Genomic DNA, 23,139 nt, shown 5'->3' on the forward strand with positions numbered 1-23,139 from the left:
GTGAATAAAATAGAAACATATCAATAAGTATACCGTTATTCTACCTATACGGCAGCTTGTATAATAAAGTGTGTGCATTTTACGTGTTATAGGTATAATCATGTGGTGATAAGCGTTCGAGAGAAAAAAACGAGCAGGTGCATTAGATATTGACAAAGAAATTTTCAAAATACAATGCAAAATTCTTCCACAAATTTTAAGAACGTTTTCGGTAATCTAAAATAATTGAGCTAGTCGCTTCGAAAATGTTGAACTACTTCTTGACTACAAGTTGTATCCAAATTCAAAGTTAATCAAAAACTATTTAGCAAGAACTAATATGTATGCCAAACGAAAAAAATTTAATAGAAAACGTTAGTAATCGTCATTATCACCTTTAAATTGAATGTAAATTACAGGAAATTTATAGAACGAGATGCTTATTTATAACTTGGGGTCAACGTGCCATTAATGGAGGCACCAGCATGCATTTTGCATCATAGCAGTCACCATGACAATGATTACTGCTACGGGCTTGCCATAATTCCACGTAAATATGTAGCACTGTCTTCTATTAGGACACTTGAACTTGAAATCAACACTGAGCAAGATGATCCTTGGATACAGTTTCCTGTTATTTAGTTTGTTCACAACTGCATTTGGAGAAAATATTTCAGAAGACGTAGAAGTTATTCTGTTACCAGTTTGGAATTCGTACTCTGAAAATAAGGTGGGAGATCTCTACATATGTAAAAAAAATCATAACATTTCGTAATTTTGAGATTGCTTTTTACCTGTATAATTAGAATGTTAATTTTTTTTAATAGCGTAATGATACGCGAAAGAATACCATAGTTAGGTACCTTTATTATTATTATTACTCCCGATAACTTATTGTACACACATCTAGCAAAGAATTGAAATTAACGGTAAATGATGCTTGCTAGGTTCCTATAACTTTCACAGTATTTGGAAGAAAATTGGAATTAACATTACGCAAGAATGATAAACTTTTGGCACCAAGCTTCCGAATTTGGAGACATGGTGTGGACAAAGTATTGAAAGAAGTACCAGAATTGAGTACACCATCGCCCTGTCATTATCTTCATCAAGATAATTTGATTTCTGCAGCCATCAGTGTTTGTCACCACCGTACTATGGTATGTATTTAATTTTGGACTAGAGCATTATAAGTCATAATATTTATTATGGTATAGCAGGTAAACGTATATGACTATATGTTGACTGTATTATTTGTTAACATTGATTATTGGTGATCCAAGTATTCGTGTGTATTCCAGTTTATTCTTGCTCCGATAAATATTCAATCTACCCCAAAATCTAATTACAGAAAATTTGTTTTTAAATAGCATGGATTAATCTTTTTGGAGAATGTTACGCTCGAGATAACACCTTTACGCCGAGATAATTCATGGTTATCCAATGATCATCTCATCAAAGGCCGTTCTGGGGAAATATTGAAAGAACCACATCTTGTCAGAAGAGCTACTATATCATCTCGTATAGCACTACACAAGGATATTCCGGATAGGCCTACCATACTTTCAAATTTCAATAATGACATAGCGTTGGATTACAATTTGTTCTCTAGACCAAGGAGAGGAAACGGCAAATCCTTAACATTGGAATTGGCAGTATTTTTCGATGAACCCGCATACAGGCTTTTTTCACCATTTATGGATAAAGACGAGGAGAAAATGCGAGATATGTTATTGGCTTACATAAATGGAGTTCAAGCACTTTATCACCATCCCACTTTAGGTTCTAAAATCGATCTAGCACTTGTTCGTCTAGATTTGATGCAGAGGCAGCCGTCTGAATTACCACATCACAATGGTGAAAGGAACCAACTTCTAGATTCATTTTGCGATTATGCTAAAATCAACAATCCATCTGGGGATAAAAATCCAAATCATTGGGATATGGGTCTTTACGTATCTGGGCTAGATTTTTATGCCATAGAAGGTGGCAAGAAGAGCGGAGTAACAATGGGTTTAGCTACAGTTGGTGGTATTTGTCTTGACCAATATGCATGTGTAATCGCTGAATTGGGTACTACGAACGTATTTGGAAAGCCTTATCCTTCTGCCGGATTTACTTCAGTTTACATCGCTGCTCATGAAATCGGACACAAGTTAGTAGACTAGATGTCATCATGTATTTACCGCAATCTCTTGTATTCTTAAAGTATTATTCATTAATAGTTGTGACTTGTATCTTGTAAAAATTATTCTATGTCATTTATTCTAGTCCTTTGATTCCGTTGAAAATATTTCATTTTTTTGTCACACACATGTTGATTAAATGTTATTACTTGGTTGAAAGCTTGGGAATGCACCACGATTCGACGGGAAACCCATGCCCAAGGGATGGCTATATTATGTCACCTAGCCGGGGTACTCAAGGAGAAACTATTTGGTCTGAATGCAGTCGTGACGTTGCACGAAAACTTATTGATACCAAAACTTGTCTCTTGGATGAAGCGCAATCAAACTATGACAAAAGCTTGGATCATGCCAAATATCTTGGTTTACCTGGCCGAGATTGGAACGCAAAAAAGCAATGTGAAGTTCTTTTAAGGGATAATGACGCAATTGTTGTCACATTATCTCAAGCTTGTCAATCTTTGCAATGCAAGACTCCACATCGAAGTGGATATTATTTTGCTGGCCCAGCATTAGATGGAACTTACTGCGCAAAGGGAAAAGAATGTCGTGGCGGTGAATGTCTTCCAAAGTTGCAAATTTCTTCCACAACAGGGAATACAGTCATACAAAAAGGAGGTTGGAGTGCATGGACTGAAGAATCGTGTCATAGTGGCTGCATAGCAGGAGCGAAAGGAGCCCAAACTAGACGACGACTGTGTAACAATCCTCTTCCACAAAATACATTAGCAGGCTGTGAAGGACTTGGTTATGACGTTACGCTCTGCAAAGATGAAATGCTGTGCAAGAAAAAGCGGAAAAGTACAACAGAATATGGAACAATGAGATGTAAGAAATTTAGCGAACGATTACCAGAGCTAGACAGCCAAGGTAGTGGATTACAGGCTCCTCATGAACCTGAAAGACCATGGATGGCTTGCGCAATATTTTGTCGCCGCAATGGGGATAGCTCTTATTATACTCCACGTATAGAACTGAACGATATTGGTCTTGACCCATATTTTCCAGATGGAACGTGGTGTCACACTGAACAGGGTGAGAATTATTACTGTCGTCAACACCACTGTTTACCAGCTAGTTTTCGCTTTGCGAAAGGATTGATTAAAAATAACATGGAAGAAGATCTAAACTTAGGACCACAGAATGCTCGTCCTGGCAATCAGATAGTTCCAGAGCAGATGATGAAGTATTTGAGTCTTGGATCAGATGGTTTACCCCTGCTAACAACATTATCACCTAGTACAGCTATGCCTCTGGACGAAGGTGGCTGGACAGTCAAGGATTACATTGAACTGCCACAACCTGTCAAAGAAGAAATTTTAGAAGCACAAGTCTCTGAGCCTTGTGCTCCAAAACTGCTCGACCTCGACACAATGTTCTCTGCAGCCAACTGAGTGGACCAGATACCTCAACTACCGACCTCCACCTATTTTTATTTAATTTATTGCTATTATTATCCTCCATGTCCGATGAATGTATGTAAAGCGAGCCTAATAAACGAACAGATACAGGAATATATATTAAGGTACAGCTTCCCAATACGTAAATATCTGTGGCACAGTGTGAGTGCTGAGTTGGGGGGACAGAGGTGAGGGGCGTTTTGAATGGTAGGCGGATGACGTCACCGTTGTTGCTGACTATTTTAGGAGTGTCTCGCTGCTATCCTCACCGACAGGCACACCTTCATATAGCAAAACTTTAAGCAGAGATACTGACACCACCCTGTAAGCTCAGTATAAGAATTATAAAATCAAAATATGGGAACACATGCATATCAAATAACTTGACATATTTTTTTATTTAGTGTACAAATAATTAACCAACTTTAAAATTAGAACTTACAAGAAAAATAATTAGAATTATAAGTGAAGAATATTAATCGTTTTATTATTACAAATAGATATCTTTTATTCATTTACAGGGGTTAGCTGTTCGACATTTATGTATCAACAGCATGGAGCAGTTTATATTTGTAATATCGCATTTGAAATTATTGTAATTATTCACATTCACCCACATTCGCATGCATTCATACATACCAACAGTTCCACAGTACGAACACAGTATAATTACATAAATAGCATAGTAAATACAGACTCGTACACCATATGTGTAATCACAATCGCAACGTAATCACATAACTTAGCGCCTAGCACGACACGCTCGCCTGTTTCAAAATCCTAGTTTCACTTTACAGAAGCTGATCGTCAAATGATGAGGTAAAGAGAACATTTTTACAGGCTTGGATCAAGGAACATTTCATCTAATATTAAATACTTGATTTTGACTGAGCCTGTTTTTAAATTTGAAGTAAGCTTGCCGTGGACAAGATTACCGATCTAGGGTTTCCTAGACGAACATGAATATGCTAGATCTTCGATACATATTGTACTGGAACGTACAAAGAGTCTCTATAATCTCTAGGATCGATCGATTACGGGGTTACACAACAGGATGGTTACTTGTTTGCTCATTTAAATCATTGACCATCACAATTTGATCAATTGGGTAAAGTGTCATAAAGTATGTCCTTGGCACTTTGCGTTAATGTTTCAGGGAATTTGATGTCAAATGCCACTAACAGATCTCCTTTACGCGAAGGCTCTTTAGGGAAAGGTAACCCATGGCCTTGGATTCTCTTTACCAAATTAGGCTTCACTATTTCCCTTGACAAATTCAGTGTAATCTTCTCCCCAGATAGCGTTGGAACTTCAATAACCGTGCCGCACAAGGCTTGTTTCAAAGATAATTTGCATGTATATCTGACATCACTGCCCTCTCTCCTGAACAGAGGATGTGGTTTGTCTCTGATAATAAATACGATGTCTGCAGGTACTTTGCCGCGTCCTTGATCACCTTCTTTCTGGAAAGTTATCTTTGTCCCGGCTTTCCATCCTGGTTTAACGTTGATTGTTAGTACTTTATCTTCTTTTTTAACCGAACCATCAGCTTGGACTACCCTCCTCGATATTTTCATCTTCTTTGTACATCCCCTGGTGATGTCTTCCAAGGTGACATAGAGGTCATGTTCTATAGGTGGATCCTGTGCCCGATCCTTACTGCCTCCTCTATTAGCGTTTGAGCCAGCGAAGTTGAAAGAATGAGATCTAAATGCCCCTCCTGGCCCGCCAGGTCTCGCTGGACCCATTCCTAAATGAAAGGGGTCATCCACGTCCATGTCGTCATCATGAAAACCAAATATACGATTGCTTCCTTGACCACCAAAATCGAAGAATGTCTGAAATGGTGAGGCCGACCCGAAGAATTGTGCAAATGTAGCTCTTGGATCCCCATGGAAAGTATATGAAGTAAATCCGGGGTCGTTGGGACCGGAAGAAGATCCTCCTGAAGATCCTCCCTTCAAACCTTCTTCTCCATACTTGTCAAAGATATCTCGCTTCTTTTTGTCAGATAAAACTTCGTAGGCCTCAGCTATTTCTTTGAATTTTTCTTCAGCACCCGAATTTTTATTCTTATCAGGGTGATATTTCAAAGCCAATTTACGGTATGCTTTCTTAATTTCATCGTCGCTTGCTCCCCGGGCAATCCCTAGCATCTTATAGTAGTCTTTTCCCATTGCTTATGATCCTGCAACAAATTAATCAATGTAAATTAACCATGTGAATTTGAAATAAATTGAATTTAAACCTACAGTAAAATAGTGGAAAAAAACTCCAATCTCGAATTCTTAGTGTAATGATCTCTAATGATCCATGTCATAATCACAAGTGGCGAGTGACACTCCAACCAAGAGTAAATACCCAATCAATAAAACAGTAGGACTGTTACGAAAACGAAAACAACACACGTCAAAATAAATTAATTGCAAATAGGATCCGATATGCGAAAGATCTAACCAGTGATGAAGAATGAAAATAGAAGTATAAATATTATCGAGTTGATTTGAACGTTACTAGTCCAATGTCATAGTGTCTTCAGATCCTTATAAAGAGTTAAAACTTGCAGAAAGTGAAATGTTCAATTGAATGAAATTACGACCTTGGATTTACGACGTTGGTACCAAAACTTCGTACAATCAAGGCTATTTTCTCAATAAGAATTTGTAGCAGCTGTAGCCAAAGATGAGAGTTATTAATACGGAGGGCGAAGATTAAAAAAGGCAACAAATTAAAAATTCGGTACGTTTTCAAACTTTGGAACTACTGACTACAGTGCGTAACTTTTACATGAAACGTATGGTGATAACGGTACGTTGAATTAACAGATATTTTTAAAAACAGTTTACACGGTCATTCGATGTGCTTTGCTACAGACGATACACTACATACAGGCCACAGAGGGGACAGCGGGCCCTACACACCCACGTATTAGACGGTCTATTTCTGGATATGATGAAACCTATAGCATCGAACAGTGTAGCAATTCCAAACAACTCAAAAATAAACTCAACGATCGAAGTGGATTGAGAATCACTCCCATTGCCATTCTCGTATATGCACGATCATCGCAGACTTCTAAATTTCGCGTCGCGTATATCTACATGATGGAGATAAATGCGGAGCTATTTTCAATTTCAGATTCTGATTTAAAATCCTACGCAGACAATATACTCATTTGAACTACTCACTTTGGGGATTATTTTATACTAGTTGTCGTGGGTCTGTTATATATCCAAATACACTTGATCACTAAACTGCTTAATAAACTCCAACACGTATTAAACGTTACTCTCGTAGCGTACGTTTCACGTCTTGTGATGCACTAAAGTATGGCGTAGGTTGCGCAGCCCATATATACAAACGTTCGTCTAGTACTTTCCGGAACTTTCGAGAAATGCCTCGGAGCTAGTCAGCGAACCTTCCATCAACTTCCGTACGTCACAACGTCGTTCGTTGATAGGAATTAGACACTAGTAATTTATGTTCTACACATTTCACAGCAGTTATGTTAATTTATTGAAATATTTCCTGGTTAAATTTTTCAAATTATTTTACTTGGCAACTAAAATTTTGGCATATTAAGATTGACAGGTGACTGACGGTGAACATAACCTATAACGTCAAAAGAAGAAATTATCCATGACGCCAGTAACTTATCACCTAATTATGGATCTTTCATGCAACTTTATTATGACAAATATGTTGATTACATGAATGAGAATATACTCGAAATCTACCTTCAAGTTTGTACTACACTTATTATACAGGTACTTGCTGGATAAAGACAGAATATTTTTAACAATGATTTTATTAGTTGTGTGTAGAATAAACGTAATTCAGTTATTAATCCAAAATTTACATAATATCTCGACAAAGGCAATATAACATATTATAAATAGTGTAGTCTCAAATGCAGTATGAAGTTATACAATTGAAGCTTTGCTAGTTCAATTGCCAACAATATATTGATACGGTGACTATTGTTGTGATATGCTGATGTCAAATAACATACGTACATACTTCCCTACCTGCATCAGAATTTTTTTACGAGTTGTCAAATTTCATCGACTTAGCCGTAAAAAAAGAGCATGTCGACAATCTCGAGAATTTGGTGGAATGTATTTATCATAAAAATCTTGAATAAATTCTTCAACTTTGAATCCGAATTTTTGATACAGTATTAAGGCAGGATTTGTTACAGATACATGTAGAGTAACATCTTTACCCATGCACGTTTGAATCAAATGATATAACATGAATGTACCGATACCAACTCGACGCCATTCTGGTCGAGTTACGAAAAACGAAATATATGCCTCGTTGTATCCCACATCTGGGACCAAGACTGCAAATCCAATGACCAATTTCTTATAAAGCACAACACAACTGAAATCTGGATACTGCAGGCACTCCGTTACTGAAACAAGCATGGTTGTTTGATTTCGTGTTATTTATATAATCGTTTCATTCTGCAGGCATGGTGGTATATTGAATACATTTGTGATTCATTAACTAATTGAATATACACTTACAGTCAATTCCAGGCCAGAAAAATTGGCTACACAAGCTATTTATTGCTGGAATGTGCTGTGGTCTGACATAAGAATAATCTATTGGTGCTTCTTTGGAGAATTTCCATTCTGGATTCTTTTTATTGACCTTAACCTGGAGCTCTTCCATTAATTTGAGCCACTGAGGTCGACAAGATGTGTCTCTTCTTATAAAAGGTTTCAAGATTCTGTTTGTATATGGGCTATGAACAGCTGTTGGTTCATTGTAACCTTGTAGTCTTTTTTCGTAAGCACCCCCTAAACCTTCATTAACAAATCTGTCCAATACACGGTTATTTCTTTTACGATTTCGTTGTAAGAAGTCTGATTTGCAACCGAAAGAGTCTAAATCAAATACAGGTAAACCATGTTCCCTCTTGAGTTTTCGAACTGCAAGTTTTCTGTATAAGCGCCTGACAGCAGGTGGTGCTGAATCCAAGTGTCGCTTATCCACTTTTTGTAAAATATATGATTCTTCTTGTTCACTCATCCGAATTTTTTTTTCAACATTACCTGCTAAAGAAGTATCTTCATTAAACAACATTTTTTAGAATAAATATTATGCTTATACATCTCGAAACTAGGTCCACTTGTTTTTTACTATTTGAATACGAATGTAAGAATTTAAAAAATAAATATGTTGATTCAAATGACGTACCAGCAATGTTCTTGTACCTCCAGGGCCAGTCTCGTTTCTCTGAAACATTAAAGAGAGATATCGTTGGTTGTTCTTGGAGAGAGCTCAGACTGTCACTACTATCCTCTTCATATGGTTCCTCTTCTTTGGTATCATCATTTGCATCATCTTTAACATCGTTATGGTTGCTTAGAATTGTTGCAGACGAAATAACGTTCATTTCCCAGTCAGTTGTAAAGTTGTCCATAAGTGTAAGCTGGTTATTGCAGGATTGATACGGTTGATAGCTCTGGTACTGAAAGTCTCTCATTAAATCAGTCAAGGAAGGTGGTTCACGGCGAACATTCAACTCAATTCCATCGTCTATGTCCAGCACATCCATATCTATAAAGCATAATTGACATAATATATAACATACCATGCCAGGACTTTTTGTTGTTCCATGAGATTTTGTTGCATTCTCCAATATCTAGTGCAAATTCAGGAAACAAACAAACTGAAGTATTCATTAGAGCATACCATGTACGTCGTCTTCAGCTAGTAGAAAATCTGATAATGTTTCACTGGGTTGAACGTAAGCTCGCGAGTACATGGACAGTCCTTGACTTCTCGATGATTCACCGCCATAATTACTATCTTCGCCGACAGAAATGCTTGATTCAGAAGGTGATGGACTGATTCGTTGTTTTGCCACTACTTTGGACAGAGTACCCATTTGCTTTTTACGTTCCAGCACAAGTTTCCCATCTACGAAAATATCAATGAGAGAAACAAGGATACCCATAATTTAATACACGTTTATGCATCTGTTGGAATTCCTCTTTGAGAGAAAATTTCAAGGATCTCATTTGAAAGACTTTGAATTTCTTATAACTGTCAGTTACTTACTCTTAGCAATGAGTACCTGAGGAGGATCAGTATCTATAAGCCTCCACCAGCCCGACTCGTTGAGTTCTGTAGTTCCTGATTTAAAAAAGACGCCGCTATAGTGAGATAGTGTACCAGATATTGTTCCTATCCAGTTTTTTTTTCGTTTCCTAAAAAGAATAGTCACAGTAGGCAAGATTAACACTCTGTAGCAAGATATTCAAAATATTTAATAAATTATGTAAAAACATTTTTTACATTTATGGCACATAGATTATATTTAGTTTTATTCTAATTTTTCATATAGCAAAAAATCAACTTACACAGACTTCTTGAACAGATAGTCCCAGTTGCGATCGACAAATGTACTAATGTCGGACTTCCAATGAAAATATCCCCTCTTACTTATCCCATTTGATTTCTCCCGTAAATTGTACAGAGTTAGTACAATGATATTCAACCACGACATTTTATCCCTAGTGAGAATTTCCTCCCTCGATGAACTACAGTCGGAACAAGTATATTGAAAGAATACGTCGCCTATACATGGTCCAGGTACTCCACCACGCTTCAAGCACTGGACATGCACATGCTCATTACAAACTCCTGAGCAATGTAGTGCAGGCTTAGTGTACGGATCACATAACTCTTGACAGTTTTTACATCTTGTTAACTCCGGCAGGTCTGATTCAATCTTCAGCTTAACCTCTTCCTCAATTGATTCCGCCATCGTTATGCGACTATGGAACTAAGCTTTCAACTGTGCATCTCTACACATGGGTATTATCATGATGTAAAGCAACTTTTATTTTAAGACTATAAGCGATATTCTTGTATAGCTGAAAGAATATTGACCATAATCGAATTGAATGACTCTTCTTGTTTAGCTCGTTATACAGCCGGTGTTTTCGTCTAGATCGTCGAGATTTAAATACCTATTTGATTGTCATTATAAAAAATAATTAGGTAATATTGGAAACTGATCATAACGAACATGACCGCAACAAATATTCAATCAATCAAGAAATAATTAACGTGAAAAGTACTCGAGCACTGGCTTTGGATGCAGGGTTGCGACATCTGAACCAGTGTGTAGGAGGTTTCTCTCTGGTGTAGGTACAGACTCAACATTTTGTTACCCATGAAAATCCAGGCCAGTAACAGATTTTACACGAGTCAAAAATGGCGGCAAGTATTAGCGGCGTGTTGGACACTGATCTACAAAATGCTGTGCTACGGAGTAAAGTTTTGGTTGTGGGTGCTGGTGGAATTGGATGCGAGGTACTTAAAAATCTCGTGATGACGGGATTCACTGATATCGAAATAGTAAGTCTGAACAATACTGGAATTTATGCGCATTTTATCTGAGGAGCCCTAACCTCTCCGTACTTCAAAGCAACAAACTGTTTCTTGTAAACCTGTATGCTCCAAATCTTAATTATTTTTTTTTCAAATGACTGTTCAAGCTTTGTATCTAGATTTATTTTCTATTTTTTTTATCATATGTTATAACTCAATGAAATAGCTAGTACTGTAGCATTAATAAACTAACAGAGCATGTTCTCACACTGTGGTAATTAAATTTCATTGCTAAGTCACGAAGAATATAATTTTGTCATGGAAAGTCGTAATCAACATTACTTCAATGGGTCGTTTTAGCTGTTTGATAAATTTGGATTAAAGCGAGAAGATATTTTTAAAGGTATTGTCTGTATCGAATGTCAGAAAATAACAATAATATTTCAGCAAACAAATTATATTCTAATGATTTGTATAATCAAATGCTCTACACTCAAGTACTTTAATGCTAAAACATTTTACGAGGGGAATTTGAAGATGCAAAGTGTTACATCAGCCGATGTTCTGTTTCTTCAACTATGATGTTTGATCCCAAAGTTATTTAAGAATTTTATACTACTATCCTGAAAATTGAAATTAAATCCCCTTTTTCAGATTGATTTGGATACTATTGATGTGAGTAACTTGAACAGGCAGTTTCTCTTCCATAAGCAACATGTTGGCAAATCAAAAGCTGCAGTTGCCCGGGAAACAGCATTAAAGTTCAACCCAGATGTAAAAATTACTCATTATCATGATAGTATTACCACGTGAGTAGTTTCCAGTAATTCTTACAGATTTCTATGTGGATCATCCTCGACATCCATTATAGGCTATTCTTCAATCAAATTCATGTTCGATGTATATCCAAAATTTAAACAAAACTTATGCTGGATTCTGAGTATCTTCTTTTATAAAGCAATGATATATTCATTTACAGTTCAGATTATGGTGTCAGCTTCTTCAAAAAGTTTAATCTAGTGATGAATGCTCTGGACAACAGAGCAGCAAGAAATCATGTAAATCGCATGTGTCTAGCCTCTGATATACCTTTGATTGAATCTGGAACAGCTGGTTACGAAGGTCAAGTTGAACTCATTAAAAAAGGATTGAGCCAGTGTTATGAATGCACCACAAAAGCTCCACAGAAAACTTATCCTGGTTGCACCATTCGTAACACTCCTAGTGAACCAATCCATTGTATCGTCTGGGCAAAACATTTATTCAAGTAAGGGTCTAATGTTTTTATCATCTGGCCCCAATTTTAATTCAGATTGAGAAATGACTTCTGCTTTGTGATTTTTGATGTGTCAATTGCAATAACTATATTTTCCCTTTCTATCTTCAAGTCAACTTTTCGGCGAGGAAGATCCAGATCAAGATGTTTCACCTGATACGGCGGACCCAGAAGCAGCTGGTAGTTATTTAACCAACGATTTATATTGAAAGTAACCCAGATCTACGACTCAATTGGCTACCAATATGTTCCTTGTTGAAGTGTGTGACGAGACGTTTTTTCACTTTTGATACGAAAATTGTCGTGTGTGAATTACAACCGTTTGAAATTGGCCAATCCAGTAATATCTGATTGCTCAGGACAGCTGCCAAGCGCATGACGGTCAATTGAGGAACCACGAGACTTATTTTAAGCCATTAGATGCAAACAACAAATTTCGTATGAGAAATAAAATACGTTTCAGTCGCAGATTTTCATGAGGAATACATTGGTAGCTAATGGAGTGATAGACCCAGGTCACCCTGATCTCTTAATCTGCATATTATGCTTCATTTCATCTTTTTATTCATTTCAGATACTGCGGGTGAAGGTGCATTACAAACAGAATCAAATGATAAAGGGAATGTAGATCGGGTCTCAACTCGCACCTGGGCTCAGTCCAGTGGTTATGATGCTGAAAAATTATTCATGAAATTATTTCATGATGATATTATGTACCTTCTTAGTATGGACAATCTATGGAAGAAACGAAGGCCGCCCGTACCTTTGATCTGGACTGATTTACCAGATGGAGGTACACACTGACAGGCAGTAGTCTAAAATGATCTGTTCTTCTTACGCTGTACTTCATGAAACTTTTGCATATAAATATGGTGTATAAAATATTTTTAACAGCAATTCCAGCAACTCAAACAAAGACTTCTACTTTTTACTACGGTTACAATTTATTCTCATTTTAAATACAACTGGATAAATTTTAGGAACTTAGAATTATTATCTGTGATTGAAGTCAAGGAAATCAGTTGAAAAATCTGCTGGATTGTATTATTCCATGGTCTTAGATGCACAATACTTGTTCACTAAAGATTTAATTTTCTGTGATTGCTAACCAGTGGCAGGCTGCAGTAAGGACACAGTAGAACCTGGACTTCGGGATCAAAGGCAATGGAGTATTGCCGAGTGTGGTTCAGTATTTGCACAGTCTATTAAGAGTTTAAGTAAAGAATTAGCAGAACGTCAGAAGAAATGTCCCTCTGACCATTTAATTTGGGATAAGGATGACCAGAGTGCCATGGACTTTGTCGCCGCATGTGCAAACATACGAGCATATATTTTTGGTATTGCGCAAAAAAATCGATTTGACATAAAATGTGAGTACATGAATGTATGTTGTATTTCTTGGCCTGCCGTTAGAAAACTAACTACTAATTAATGCTTATATTTATTCCCCATTTAGCCATGGCAGGAAACATCATACCTGCAATCGCCACTACCAACGCCATTATTGCAGGCATTGTGGTTCTTCATGCATTTCGTATCCTACTAGACAACTTGAAGGCATGCAGGTCCGTTTATCTACGGTCAAAACCCAACCATAAAAATTTACTACTGGTCCCTGAAAAATCAGTTAATCCACCCAATCCTTTGTGTTACGTGTGTGCACCAACTCCTCAAGTCACACTTGCCTTAGACACCACGAAGATGACAGTTAAGGAACTAGAGGAAACAGTGCTGAAGACTCGTCTCAATATGATTGCACCTGATGTTATGATTGACGGTGAGGCAATGAATATTATTTTTAAGTTAGTACGACTAGCAGCATTATTTCTTTCCTTTCAAATTTATGGGCATGGTGATTCTGAATCCTGGCAATTTCGTAAATTGTTTAGTGCACTTGTGTAAGTTTTTTTTTCATTACAATGTTAAATTTTTATATTTAAAACAATTTCCTTTCAGGTAAAGGTATCGTTGTAATCAGTAGTGAGGAGGGTGAAACTGAGGCGAACAATGGCAGGATCTTAGAACAATTAGGCATCAGAGATGGAACAATTCTGAAAGCTGATGATTTTCTTCAGAATTACTCACTGACAATCACCATCGTCCAGAGAGAAGCACCTGCCGTCAAAGGTCAAACCCCAGACTTTCTTATTGCTGCAGATCCCGAGGATCTGAAACCAAAGGAAGAAGATGACGGTAGCAAAGAACCATCTACTTCAAACGGAAAGGTAAATTCGAAACACTCCCTTTTCTAAACAATCATTGATAATATAACGGTGCAACTTTTGCGATGAAAATCACACCTCGACTTATCAAGTATCATAATATGAACATCTGATGGATTATATGTTTTTGGGTTGTGTGATTTCTCGCGAATATCAACACTATACATTTACACACTAATGATCGCATAATTACTTAGGTGGAGAAATTTGATCAGGATGCAGTGGTCTTAGTAGAAACTGAAGTAACACCTCAATCATCTGATGCTGATGTTTCCAAGAAACGTAAAACAGTCACTCCTCCGCCAGATGTTGTTAACAAGAAACAACGAACAGAAAACAGTAACGGATACGAAGATGATGATATATGCATCATTGAAGACTCTGACTCAGACATGCAGTGCATTTACCAAAAAAGCGTGTCACCAACTAAACACACCAACAAACCCAGCGAAACAAAGTACGAAACGGAAGCTCAGGTTATACCGAATAAATGTATGCTCCAGAAACATAAGCCCTTATTGGATGAAGAGTGCCTCATTGTTTATGATGAAGGAGACGAAACACCGATACCCCCTACAGTAAAACAGCAAAGGGCAGAATAGTATACCAGTAATTACCTGAACGTATCTAAATGTGTCAGCATAATATTGGTAAGACGCCAGTTGTCCAATAACATTTTTCAACACAATCCATTTACCAACATTCTGATATTTTTCAACATCATTAATCTACCCAATATTTATATTAAATACCTGAACCAGTCTGAATGAAGTACATCAAAGTAGATTAATTTAGATATTTGCGAAACTACTAAGCCGTTACTCTTGCAATTTTACTGTGTGACATGTAAATCCATTGACTATTTAGGTACAATTGTAACAATGATGATTTTTTTGTTTTGTTAAACAAAACGTCAGGCACAAGTTCGAAGTCTGGTCTTCAAAATTGTATTTGGAAAATCCCTTGGCGTAATATTCGATTCTTCGATACAATCAAGTTTTACTTTTGTGGAGAACACGGAGTTATGATAAATATGAAAAGTATTTCACAAAGATAGACAGTTTTTTTGGCGTTGTGTCTAAAATTCTAATGTGTGAAATTTATATTACTTCTCAGCAACAGCAAGTGTACAAATGATGTAGTAGTGGTTTTGCGTTTACTATTAAAATAATCTTAAAAATAGACGGTTCATAATCTTCACACATGACGTATTTGTGTTTCATCATTTCATAAAAATATTGGTTTTTTATTTTTATTCTTTATTCTATCAGAACTAATTATCCAGTCACTGTGTAGAACATTTAACTACACTTCTTAGGACATTAGAGATGTAAGGATTTGAGAACAGACCCAAACTCAGATCTGTAATCGAAAGAAGGATCCTATAATATAACATTTTTCTAAAAAATAAATGATTATGTTTTTTATATAAATTCTGTTCTAATTATTCTCGATTTATTTGATTCCGATTATTGTTAAATATTCTTCGTCTTCATTAAGTAAAATTGTTTCATGTTAATTATAGTAAAAATGATACATGAATATATACAGTATGAATTTAAGGCATTTCGTAGGGATCGGGTGTATTGGATGTAGAGACAACTTTCTTTTGCTCCGCTCTAGAACGCTTGAAAAATTTGCGAGTTTGTTCTTTAGGTGGCATCTGAAAATTGAAAAATTGACAATGACTTTCACAATCAAAATTCTATTCATTTACGCATTAGATTCAGACTTCTAAATTCCTCAAATTTAATTGCATGTCGTCTGGAATTTTTTTCATTCTACAATGAAAAGATGTATCAAAATTGAGAGTTGACGCATTGACCCGAAATTTAATTTAACAGTAAATCTTACATCAATGACTGGTGCTGGTGTCACTGACTCTTGTGAAATACTTAGTATGTTTGCAAAGTTTGGTTTGTTTGATCCTACTGCCTGGATATAGCGACGTTCGGCTTCTTCAAACTACACAGAAACCACAGAAATACTGTAGTACATTTTCTAAGTTGATTTATTTAATGATCAAACTCAACTTACAATATCCAGTGGATTAATGCTTTTTATTTGTGAGGTGGGTCCGATGTCGAACTGTACCTTCTGCATTTTTAGTGGACTAGCTTTCACAGCTGATTTCAATATTGGCTTTGGAGTTGTAATTTGTTTTGTCTGTACAATATATAAACGTCATTGGTTATCCGATAATGATAAAGGAATCACTACTTAGCCAAGTGATATTCATGAAACTTTATCTCTTGACTTATAATCGGATTTCACATAGAATTGAAGTATTATTCTTTAACTAAGTTTGGTTCTTTCAAAATCTAAATACTTATAAAAACCTAAATAACATGTTTTTAAAATTCTAGATGTACTATATCCGAGCCTACGAGATTTTACAAGAATAGCATTACACAGAATCAATACCAGAAATTTTTCAGAAGGTGATTCCACAAATGTATCGGTGTTCTTTAATTCATTGGCTCCTTGTGTAGGTATAACATTGCTTGACCTTTTAGCTTCTCTTGATTTGTTTTGAAGCTCTTCATTCTCTAGTTGAATAATAGCATATTGTTTATCGAGATCATCATATGCATATCTTATTCGTTTTGCTTTAGTTTCCTGTTTTTGATTCTCCTTGCAATCAGCAGTATTCTTCTGATTCATTTGTTCACGTTTAGCCTTTGCAGCTACTAGCTCACGTTTAAGAGCACCAATTTGCATATTATTTTCTTTGATTTCCCTATCATGTCCCAGTAATTGACATTGCTTTGACATATGCGTTGCACGCTGATAAAAACGGACGAATAAAGTTAAAATATACTACGATATCATTCGCTGAGAAATATTCACCACAATGTGCATAATACAATATAATACAATATTCCTTACCTGTATTTCTCTGTCATACTCTAATTGATCCCGTTCTATGTCCAGTTGCAAATTCTCTGCAGCTTTTTGTAAACCTTCAATCTGCTCATCCTTTTGTTTGAAATCTCTTGCGAATTGCTTTATTTGTTTAGAGAAATCATTTTCTTTATTAATCGTCCTCTCCAGAAGCTTAGCTTTTTCATCGCATTTATCGTTTAGATTCTGTTGAACTATTTCTAGTTTTGCTTTGAGTTCAGCTTCTGATTTATTGTATTTGTCTTTGTTGGTTGTGTAAACCTCAGAAGTACTTTTATTCTGTGTAACTTGTTTTCCTTGGGTTATTAATGCCTCATTCAGCCTCTCAATATTCATGTAAATTTCCTTATTTTTCTCCAACACACCGTTCAACTTTGTGTTGATCTGTTTGATCTGAAATAAATTCGAATCATGCGCAATAGAGAACATAAAAGTTTGTTATATGCAATTATTACGAATTTTCGATCACACGGCAATAACACTTCTACCTGAGTATCTTTGATTTCTATTGTGTTTTTCAATTGTTCTGTGTCCTCATCTGTTTTTGCTATGGTATCTGATAATTTCCTATTATCACAGATGGCTGCTTTTAGTTTATTCATTTGCTCTGAGTCTATCAGTTTCAGATCCTGTAGCTGCTTCCTGTAATTCGAATACTCATTATACATATTCGTGTTAGCTCAACTATATCTATTGGGAATAAGTATTACATAACTGTGTAAAGAATTGACTATGGTTTTACCTTTATCCTTAAGTAAGTCACTTTACCTGTATTTAGCTAATTCTAAATCTTTGTTTGATATTACGGCAAGCTTTGTATTTTTTGTATTGTAAATCTCCTTATTGAGATCACACACTTTTTCCTTAAGATTCAGTGCCTTTGGTTTCAAATATTCCACTTGCTTCTCATATTTTGTGAAATTATGCTGTTCCTCTTCGAATTTGCACTTAAGGTCGTCGAAAATTTTTGAAAGTCGATTATTTTCCTTGAATGTAAAATGTTTCTCGCAAATTATTTGCATTTACATATTTATCCGTACCTATTAATTACAGTTCTGTGACATAAAATCAGGTACGCACAACTGCCAATTTATATTTCGCTTCTTCTTTCACTTTTAAGTTCGTCTCAGTATTTTTTATGACTTCTGTAATTTGTATTATCTGCTCATTGCACTGTTGTTGATTATTCTCAATCATTTGACTGAGCTCTTCATATGTACGAATTTTGTTGCACACCAACTCATTCATTTCCATTACTTTCTTCTCAACTTCGTGACATTTTGTTTGGATAATCAAGCTTTCATCGTATTTCGCTCTCAGTTCCTTCTGCAGTTCTTTTTTTTCATATAAAACTGTAAATCACCAAGAATTATATATATGTACATGTAAATTTTGCACAGCAAATAGTGAACACGATACTTTTAACAACTAGTAAACCCATGACACATTAGAGAAAAAATTCTCCGCTTTACGAAATTTTATGCCTTCATGATTTCATAAATGCTATCTTAAAAATAATAGTGTTAGTATCCTTGCGTAAGTATTTTAATAATCATCGTTCATCTTAAATAAAGCAAGCTAGTCATGTATACTTAAATTATATAAGAGCCAAAAATTACCTGTGTTTTTAAATGTCATGACTAAACATTTTATTTCGTTTTGTTCTAAACACAAGCTATCATATGACTGAGATAGACTGGTTTTACTCATTTTGGAACCTTCAAGTCTATTTGGTAGTACATTCATTTTTTCTTTGATGGTGGACATCAGTTCTTGGGACGATTTTTTTCTGTGTTAAGTAGAATTCAATTACTCATTATTGCAAATTCGAACTTATCGTGTGGCCGTAATTGGCTATACTAGAATGTACATAATAAGAAGCGATACAGTAACATACTTTCGAAGTAATATAAAGAGGTATCAGGTATGTGCATTACCGTTCGGTCATTTCAATTTCTCCTTTATTATTTTGGTTGATGATTTTTACCATTACTTCGTTACTTTTCTCCTCATCGTGAATTCTTCGTTTGAGTGTTTTAATTTGTCGATCGGTTTCTGCGAGTTCATCTTTCACATCCGTCAATTGAACCTATCGATTTAAATGCAAAGCAAATAGCACGATTTTTCGCAGAAAAATATTCTTTAAACTCATCCGAACTGACGAGTAATATGTGTCTACCATTGGAATTTTGTATCTTACATACAAATAACTTTGCTAAAGTGACTTCATTATTCGGTATTGAAAAATAGTCCATATTTTAACTCCCATGGTTTTAGCTAGCATTCAAAGATTGAAAGAATTTTACAGTTAAATCTGGCTTATAGTCTGTAAAAATAGACAATTGAGTAGGAATAGATAAAAGATACGATAAAACGTGTTTAACTCTTGAATTATATACAAAAAAAAAAAAAATTCAGAGCATGAATATTGGTTTTCGAGTTTTTTGATAATTTACAACATTATGAGTTGGAATTAGAATCCATTATATACTAGAATATGATATAGGAAAATGCTGCCAGCAAATTACGGTATTTTCTGAACATACGATTAACCGCAGATTTAGTTTTACGAATAGAAGATTGACTTTGTCAGATCATGATGAACAGTTTTCCGTAAATTTTCCAGTGAAGGTGCGCATACAAAGTAGGCTTCACTGTCAAATGCTTTTTATTCGCGTTTTATGATGCTTAGGAATGAAGAATATTCCATAAACGTATAGAAAATGACAAAAAATCGGAACTTTTAAAAGATTGTCATAATTTTTAAAAATTACCCACCCAATTTCGAGGAACAAGAATCTGGTTTTGTGATTGAGAGCTCCGAGTCTCTGTAAATCGGTCCAAAGGAGTTTGCTGCTCGCTTAGACTCTGGCTGTGACTCTGACCCTGAGTGTTGGTTTTCGTTTCATCGATTTTCGGATTTTTCGCTGATTTAACGAGATATTCATTCAGCATCATTATGAGTGGTTTTTATTTCCACGTGGTCTATCTAAATTAATATTGGTAAGATTGAACGTATGTACGCATTCAAAGAAAAGCTTAAATCTTATATTGAACGTGCAATTCTTCGGGATAATAAATGAATATAAAATTACGTACCGTTGATTTGTAACCCCGTTGTTGTTCGCTACCTGATAACTTAATGATAATTTGTAATTAGTTGCTGATCATTTAACAATAGCGATGAAAACCGCAACTTATAAGTACGTTTATTACTTTTGTGATTCAATAAGCAACTGATTCGCAACCGCCAATCTCATCGGGCAGCGCTTGTGTTCTGTTTGAATTTATACTTCCGCCGCGTAATATAGGCCCATGATCCCGCTGAAATCATTGTTTTAACGATGATGTTTCTGCATCGATTAATCATGATACGAAAATACCTATAGTTTTACAGGTATATTCGGATTATAGACCTGAGAAAACGATACGTACCATATCAAAACCATATCGCTCTTATTACTACCGTACGTAGTATTCGCGGGCATCCCGCGTAAAAAAGTTGGTAACGTTATTTTAACGGTTCACGTTTCGGAAAAAATCGTTATTTCGCAATTTTAGGACTATCTGGGAACGCCGTAAATTATAATAAGAAGAAATATATTCATATTTTGATAACTCAACTTACTCAACTATTTTAGTCACTTTAAAATTGCGATACAATGATTTTTCACCCACGTTTCTTCATGTTAACGTTACTAACTTCAGCCTGTTAAAAATTTAAATATTCAAATTCAAATTTGTGCCGTACCTTGTTCCCGTTTCGATAAATGGACCAGCGGTAGACAGAATGAATCAACAATTGAAATTAATGTATTGTGACACAGGCATCACAAACTTCCACAACTTAACTTTAGATTACTTTATTCAAATGTAGATGAATAACTGCGTTCTGCGCGATGTTTAACGAGGACAATACACTGACATCTATCTGCTTAATTACCAATTAATCCTTAATAGCATACAATATTTTTGACTCCTAGTATACGTATTTCATTATTTTCATCTCAATGAGCGCATTTTAAGTAATTTTCGTGAGTATAATTGAACATTTGGAAATCAATTTTATATCGTTGATACAGTTTGAAAATTGTCTCCTGTGTCAGATCTTTGAAGTAACTGCATGTGCGATAGTTATCTGTGAAACCGTTTCGGGTTGCTTGAAGTCTTGGCATAAAGAACTGGTTTTTAGTTATTCCCATTTTTGAAAAAATAAAATCAATCGTTTCGATGGAATAATCTTCTAGTTTCATAACGAAATTGTACTTCACATCGCAGACTGAGCAATGCGAATAATAACTATCCCAGTGCACATCATCGTTTGATGTGGGTTCTTGTAGTAACCAAGTTACAAACTCTTTGAAAGTAGGAACCAATTTTAATCTAGAATTAAGAAACAAGCTTTTTGTTTATTGTCTGCATCTACCATTTATGAAATTGGTACATTTGCCTTACCTTTTATTATTATGAAATATTCTATTCAATGAGCTGCCAGTTGTCCCGTTTTTGTAAAATATTTCTGGTCTTGTCAAGTGGAATATCATCTTAGTGTATTTCCAAGCTTGCGCCGTGTACTTTGTATTGTCTTCTATTCGATCTCTGAAATTTAATAAACCAATTTATGAATGAGAAAATTTCATAATCTAATAGTACACTAAATCACGAATTACAATGAACGTTGAAAGAGAATATTTGTATACAGTTGGTGAAAATAATATTGTATATCGCAATTATACCTGTATGACGATACAATTCTCTGAAAGGGATGACGTATGACTAAAAATTTAAACACTTTACTGTCGTTGACCAAATCTTCTAGTTCTTTAATTGTTTTTGGAGACAAAACATCAATTTCTCTGCAAAGGATAAATATGTATATAATACTGTTTAGTTTTTAGAACAGACTAAATGAACATGTGCAAAATAAAAAATAGTACTTATAGTAATCCTTTGAAATACTCCGATTCCTCATATCGGAAAACAATTTAATAAAACTTGTGGATGCAACTTTGCGAATCCAACAATACATCGATGTATTATTTGGGTTGTGTAAATAATGCCTCTTCACAAGAGGTGTTCTAAGGTTGTATTGACCACACATTTTCAAGATTGACCAGAGGTGTGGCATGTTCTGTGAAAATAAAAAAGAAATAGTCTTTTAGTGCACTAATTCCTCAATAAATTTCCATATGATTTATACTAATTTATGTCATACCTGTGAATCGGTCAGTCTGCTTTTTATACCATCATACTCGAGTTCTGGTATGTTGCCACTGGAAATTTCATTGCCTATTTTAATAAATTGTTTAGTTGCATTGTGAGTAAGAGTACATTCTTTTCCAGAAGGAAAAGTTTTTAATCTCTTCTGCAAAACAAATATAAACGTGTAAAGTATTAGACACACAAGTAAATATTTTATGTATAGCCTCTTTGTCAGCATATTTGCAACTGCAAAGGAACTTTTCCGCATGCTTTTTCCTGAAAGATGGTGAGCATCCGGTTTTGAATGTAGTGGGAGTGGTCAAGCAGATAAAATTTATCAGTCTACCACTGCCCACTCCTGCTGAGCTATTGTTTATAGATGAAAGAAATATTGGTCACAGACACAGAGTTTCTGCGATAATATTCAGTGTATAAACTACTTTTTCTTCAAATGTTGCAATCGTTTATTGAAGTTTATGAAGTTGATTGGCTAGGTACTAAATACCGTGGAAACTCTAGAATTAGCTAACATACGCTGTTATATTAACCTTGGTTCAGATTAACTTTGCAGTTGTAATTCTAGCAGTCTTCCTACCAACATTTCAATTGAAAATATC

The 23,139-nt window shown here is 35.4% G+C and overlaps 6 protein-coding genes and 1 long non-coding RNA gene across 9 annotated transcripts; 3 read left to right on the forward strand and 4 right to left on the reverse strand.

Annotated features, from left to right (window-relative positions):
* The first annotated feature begins 581 nt into the window (after positions 1-581).
* LOC107221995 (A disintegrin and metalloproteinase with thrombospondin motifs adt-2-like) lies at positions 582-4,337 on the forward strand. The gene is made up of 4 exons (XM_015661187.2): positions 582-709; positions 927-1,139; positions 1,350-2,134; positions 2,326-4,337. Exons 1-4 carry the CDS (start codon positions 590-592, stop codon positions 3,557-3,559), a joined length of 2,352 nt encoding a protein of 783 aa, XP_015516673.2. The 5' UTR covers positions 582-589; the 3' UTR covers positions 3,560-4,337.
* On the reverse strand, positions 4,032-6,909 carry LOC107222037 (dnaJ protein homolog 1). Of its 2 annotated transcripts, none has more exons than XM_015661244.2 (2): positions 6,754-6,909; positions 4,032-5,753 (listed from the first exon to the last, which is right to left on the reverse strand). In XM_015661244.2, exon 2 carries the CDS (start codon positions 5,740-5,742, stop codon positions 4,666-4,668), a length of 1,077 nt encoding a protein of 358 aa, XP_015516730.1. In that variant the 5' UTR covers positions 5,743-5,753; positions 6,754-6,909; the 3' UTR covers positions 4,032-4,665. The 2 variants fall into 2 exon arrangements, with proteins under 2 accessions (XP_015516730.1, XP_046586815.1); XM_046730859.1 differs by lacking the exon at positions 6,754-6,909 and adding an exon at positions 6,165-6,183.
* Positions 6,910-7,200: 291 nt separating this feature from the next.
* On the forward strand, positions 7,201-7,806 carry LOC124292922. The gene is made up of 2 exons (XR_006902890.1): positions 7,201-7,332; positions 7,767-7,806. It is a non-coding gene; the product is annotated as an uncharacterized LOC124292922 (long non-coding RNA).
* On the reverse strand, positions 7,371-10,349 carry LOC107222034 (cysteine-rich protein 2-binding protein). 2 transcript variants are annotated; one of them, XM_015661240.2, is made up of 6 exons: positions 9,943-10,349; positions 9,641-9,789; positions 9,272-9,499; positions 8,774-9,136; positions 8,098-8,628; positions 7,371-7,982 (listed from the first exon to the last, which is right to left on the reverse strand). In XM_015661240.2, the coding sequence occupies exons 1-6, from the start codon at positions 10,347-10,349 to the stop codon at positions 7,627-7,629; spliced, it is 2,034 nt and encodes a 677-aa protein (XP_015516726.2). In that variant the 3' UTR covers positions 7,371-7,626. The 2 variants fall into 2 exon arrangements, with proteins under 2 accessions (XP_015516726.2, XP_046585862.1); XM_046729906.1 differs by having other exon boundaries at positions 8,098-8,631.
* A 421-nt stretch (positions 10,350-10,770) lies between these two features.
* Positions 10,771-15,849, forward strand: LOC107222032 (SUMO-activating enzyme subunit 2). The gene is made up of 9 exons (XM_015661239.2): positions 10,771-10,945; positions 11,573-11,727; positions 11,898-12,185; positions 12,307-12,374; positions 12,769-12,987; positions 13,307-13,564; positions 13,651-13,971; positions 14,151-14,419; positions 14,614-15,849. Exons 1-9 carry the CDS (start codon positions 10,802-10,804, stop codon positions 15,016-15,018), a joined length of 2,127 nt encoding a protein of 708 aa, XP_015516725.1. The 5' UTR covers positions 10,771-10,801; the 3' UTR covers positions 15,019-15,849.
* Positions 15,850-15,855: 6 nt separating this feature from the next.
* Positions 15,856-20,556, reverse strand: LOC107222007 (girdin-like). The gene is made up of 13 exons (XM_015661200.2): positions 20,537-20,556; positions 20,420-20,451; positions 20,099-20,309; positions 19,258-19,409; positions 18,940-19,109; positions 18,401-18,672; positions 18,089-18,306; positions 17,809-17,962; positions 17,306-17,713; positions 16,841-17,203; positions 16,454-16,582; positions 16,271-16,381; positions 15,856-16,079 (listed from the first exon to the last, which is right to left on the reverse strand). The coding sequence occupies exons 3-13, from the start codon at positions 20,276-20,278 to the stop codon at positions 15,975-15,977; spliced, it is 2,262 nt and encodes a 753-aa protein (XP_015516686.2). The 5' UTR covers positions 20,279-20,309; positions 20,420-20,451; positions 20,537-20,556; the 3' UTR covers positions 15,856-15,974.
* A 332-nt stretch (positions 20,557-20,888) lies between these two features.
* LOC124292791 (carbohydrate sulfotransferase 11-like) lies at positions 20,889-22,950 on the reverse strand. Its single transcript, XM_046730742.1, has 5 exons — positions 22,536-22,950; positions 22,258-22,451; positions 22,057-22,176; positions 21,776-21,919; positions 20,889-21,703 (listed from the first exon to the last, which is right to left on the reverse strand). The coding sequence occupies exons 1-5, from the start codon at positions 22,788-22,790 to the stop codon at positions 21,328-21,330; spliced, it is 1,089 nt and encodes a 362-aa protein (XP_046586698.1). The 5' UTR covers positions 22,791-22,950; the 3' UTR covers positions 20,889-21,327.
* Positions 22,951-23,139: the final 189 nt, after the last annotated feature.

The sequence above is a fragment of the Neodiprion lecontei genome, chromosome 1 (assembly GCF_021901455.1).
Source record: "Neodiprion lecontei isolate iyNeoLeco1 chromosome 1, iyNeoLeco1.1, whole genome shotgun sequence".
NCBI classification, from domain to species: Eukaryota; Metazoa; Arthropoda; class Insecta; order Hymenoptera; family Diprionidae; genus Neodiprion; species Neodiprion lecontei.

What these genes read in the sequence shown, in the direction of transcription:
- LOC124292791 (XM_046730742.1), bottom strand. Translation starts at nt 22,790, where the DNA reads ATGCGGAAAAGTTCCTTTGCAGTTGCAAATATGCTGACAAAGAGGCTA. An exon ending in GCAGACTGACCGATTCACAG is followed by an intron (nt 22,452 to 22,535) that starts GTATGACATAAA and finishes TTATTTTCACAG; the next exon opens with AACATGCCACACCTCTGGTC. An exon ending in AGAATTGTATCGTCATACAG is followed by an intron (nt 21,920 to 22,056) that starts GTATAATTGCGA and finishes ATTAAATTTCAG; the next exon opens with AGATCGAATAGAAGACAATA.
- LOC107222037 (XM_015661244.2), bottom strand. Translation starts at nt 5,742, where the DNA reads ATGGGAAAAGACTACTATAAGATGCTAGGGATTGCCCGGGGAGCAAGC.
- LOC107221995 (XM_015661187.2), top strand. Translation starts at nt 590, where the DNA reads ATGATCCTTGGATACAGTTTCCTGTTATTTAGTTTGTTCACAACTGCA. An exon ending in TTTGTCACCACCGTACTATG is followed by an intron (nt 1,140 to 1,349) that starts GTATGTATTTAA and finishes GTTTTTAAATAG; the next exon opens with CATGGATTAATCTTTTTGGA. An exon ending in GCTCATGAAATCGGACACAA is followed by an intron (nt 2,135 to 2,325) that starts GTTAGTAGACTA and finishes CTTGGTTGAAAG; the next exon opens with CTTGGGAATGCACCACGATT.
- LOC107222032 (XM_015661239.2), top strand. Translation starts at nt 10,802, where the DNA reads ATGGCGGCAAGTATTAGCGGCGTGTTGGACACTGATCTACAAAATGCT. An exon ending in ACCTGATGTTATGATTGACG is followed by an intron (nt 13,972 to 14,150) that starts GTGAGGCAATGA and finishes ATTTCCTTTCAG; the next exon opens with GTAAAGGTATCGTTGTAATC. An exon ending in CATCTACTTCAAACGGAAAG is followed by an intron (nt 14,420 to 14,613) that starts GTAAATTCGAAA and finishes ATAATTACTTAG; the next exon opens with GTGGAGAAATTTGATCAGGA.
- LOC107222007 (XM_015661200.2), bottom strand. Translation starts at nt 20,278, where the DNA reads ATGATGCTGAATGAATATCTCGTTAAATCAGCGAAAAATCCGAAAATC. An exon ending in TTCTTGTTCCTCGAAATTGG is followed by an intron (nt 19,410 to 20,098) that starts GTGGGTAATTTT and finishes TTAAATCGATAG; the next exon opens with GTTCAATTGACGGATGTGAA. An exon ending in CACCTTCTGAAAAATTTCTG is followed by an intron (nt 16,583 to 16,840) that starts GTATTGATTCTG and finishes TATATTGTACAG; the next exon opens with ACAAAACAAATTACAACTCC.
- LOC107222034 (XM_046729906.1), bottom strand. Translation starts at nt 10,349, where the DNA reads ATGGCGGAATCAATTGAGGAAGAGGTTAAGCTGAAGATTGAATCAGAC. An exon ending in TATCTGTTCAAGAAGTCTGT is followed by an intron (nt 9,790 to 9,942) that starts GTAAGTTGATTT and finishes TATTCTTTTTAG; the next exon opens with GAAACGAAAAAAAAACTGGA. An exon ending in AGCTGAAGACGACGTACATG is followed by an intron (nt 9,137 to 9,271) that starts GTATGCTCTAAT and finishes TATGCTTTATAG; the next exon opens with ATATGGATGTGCTGGACATA.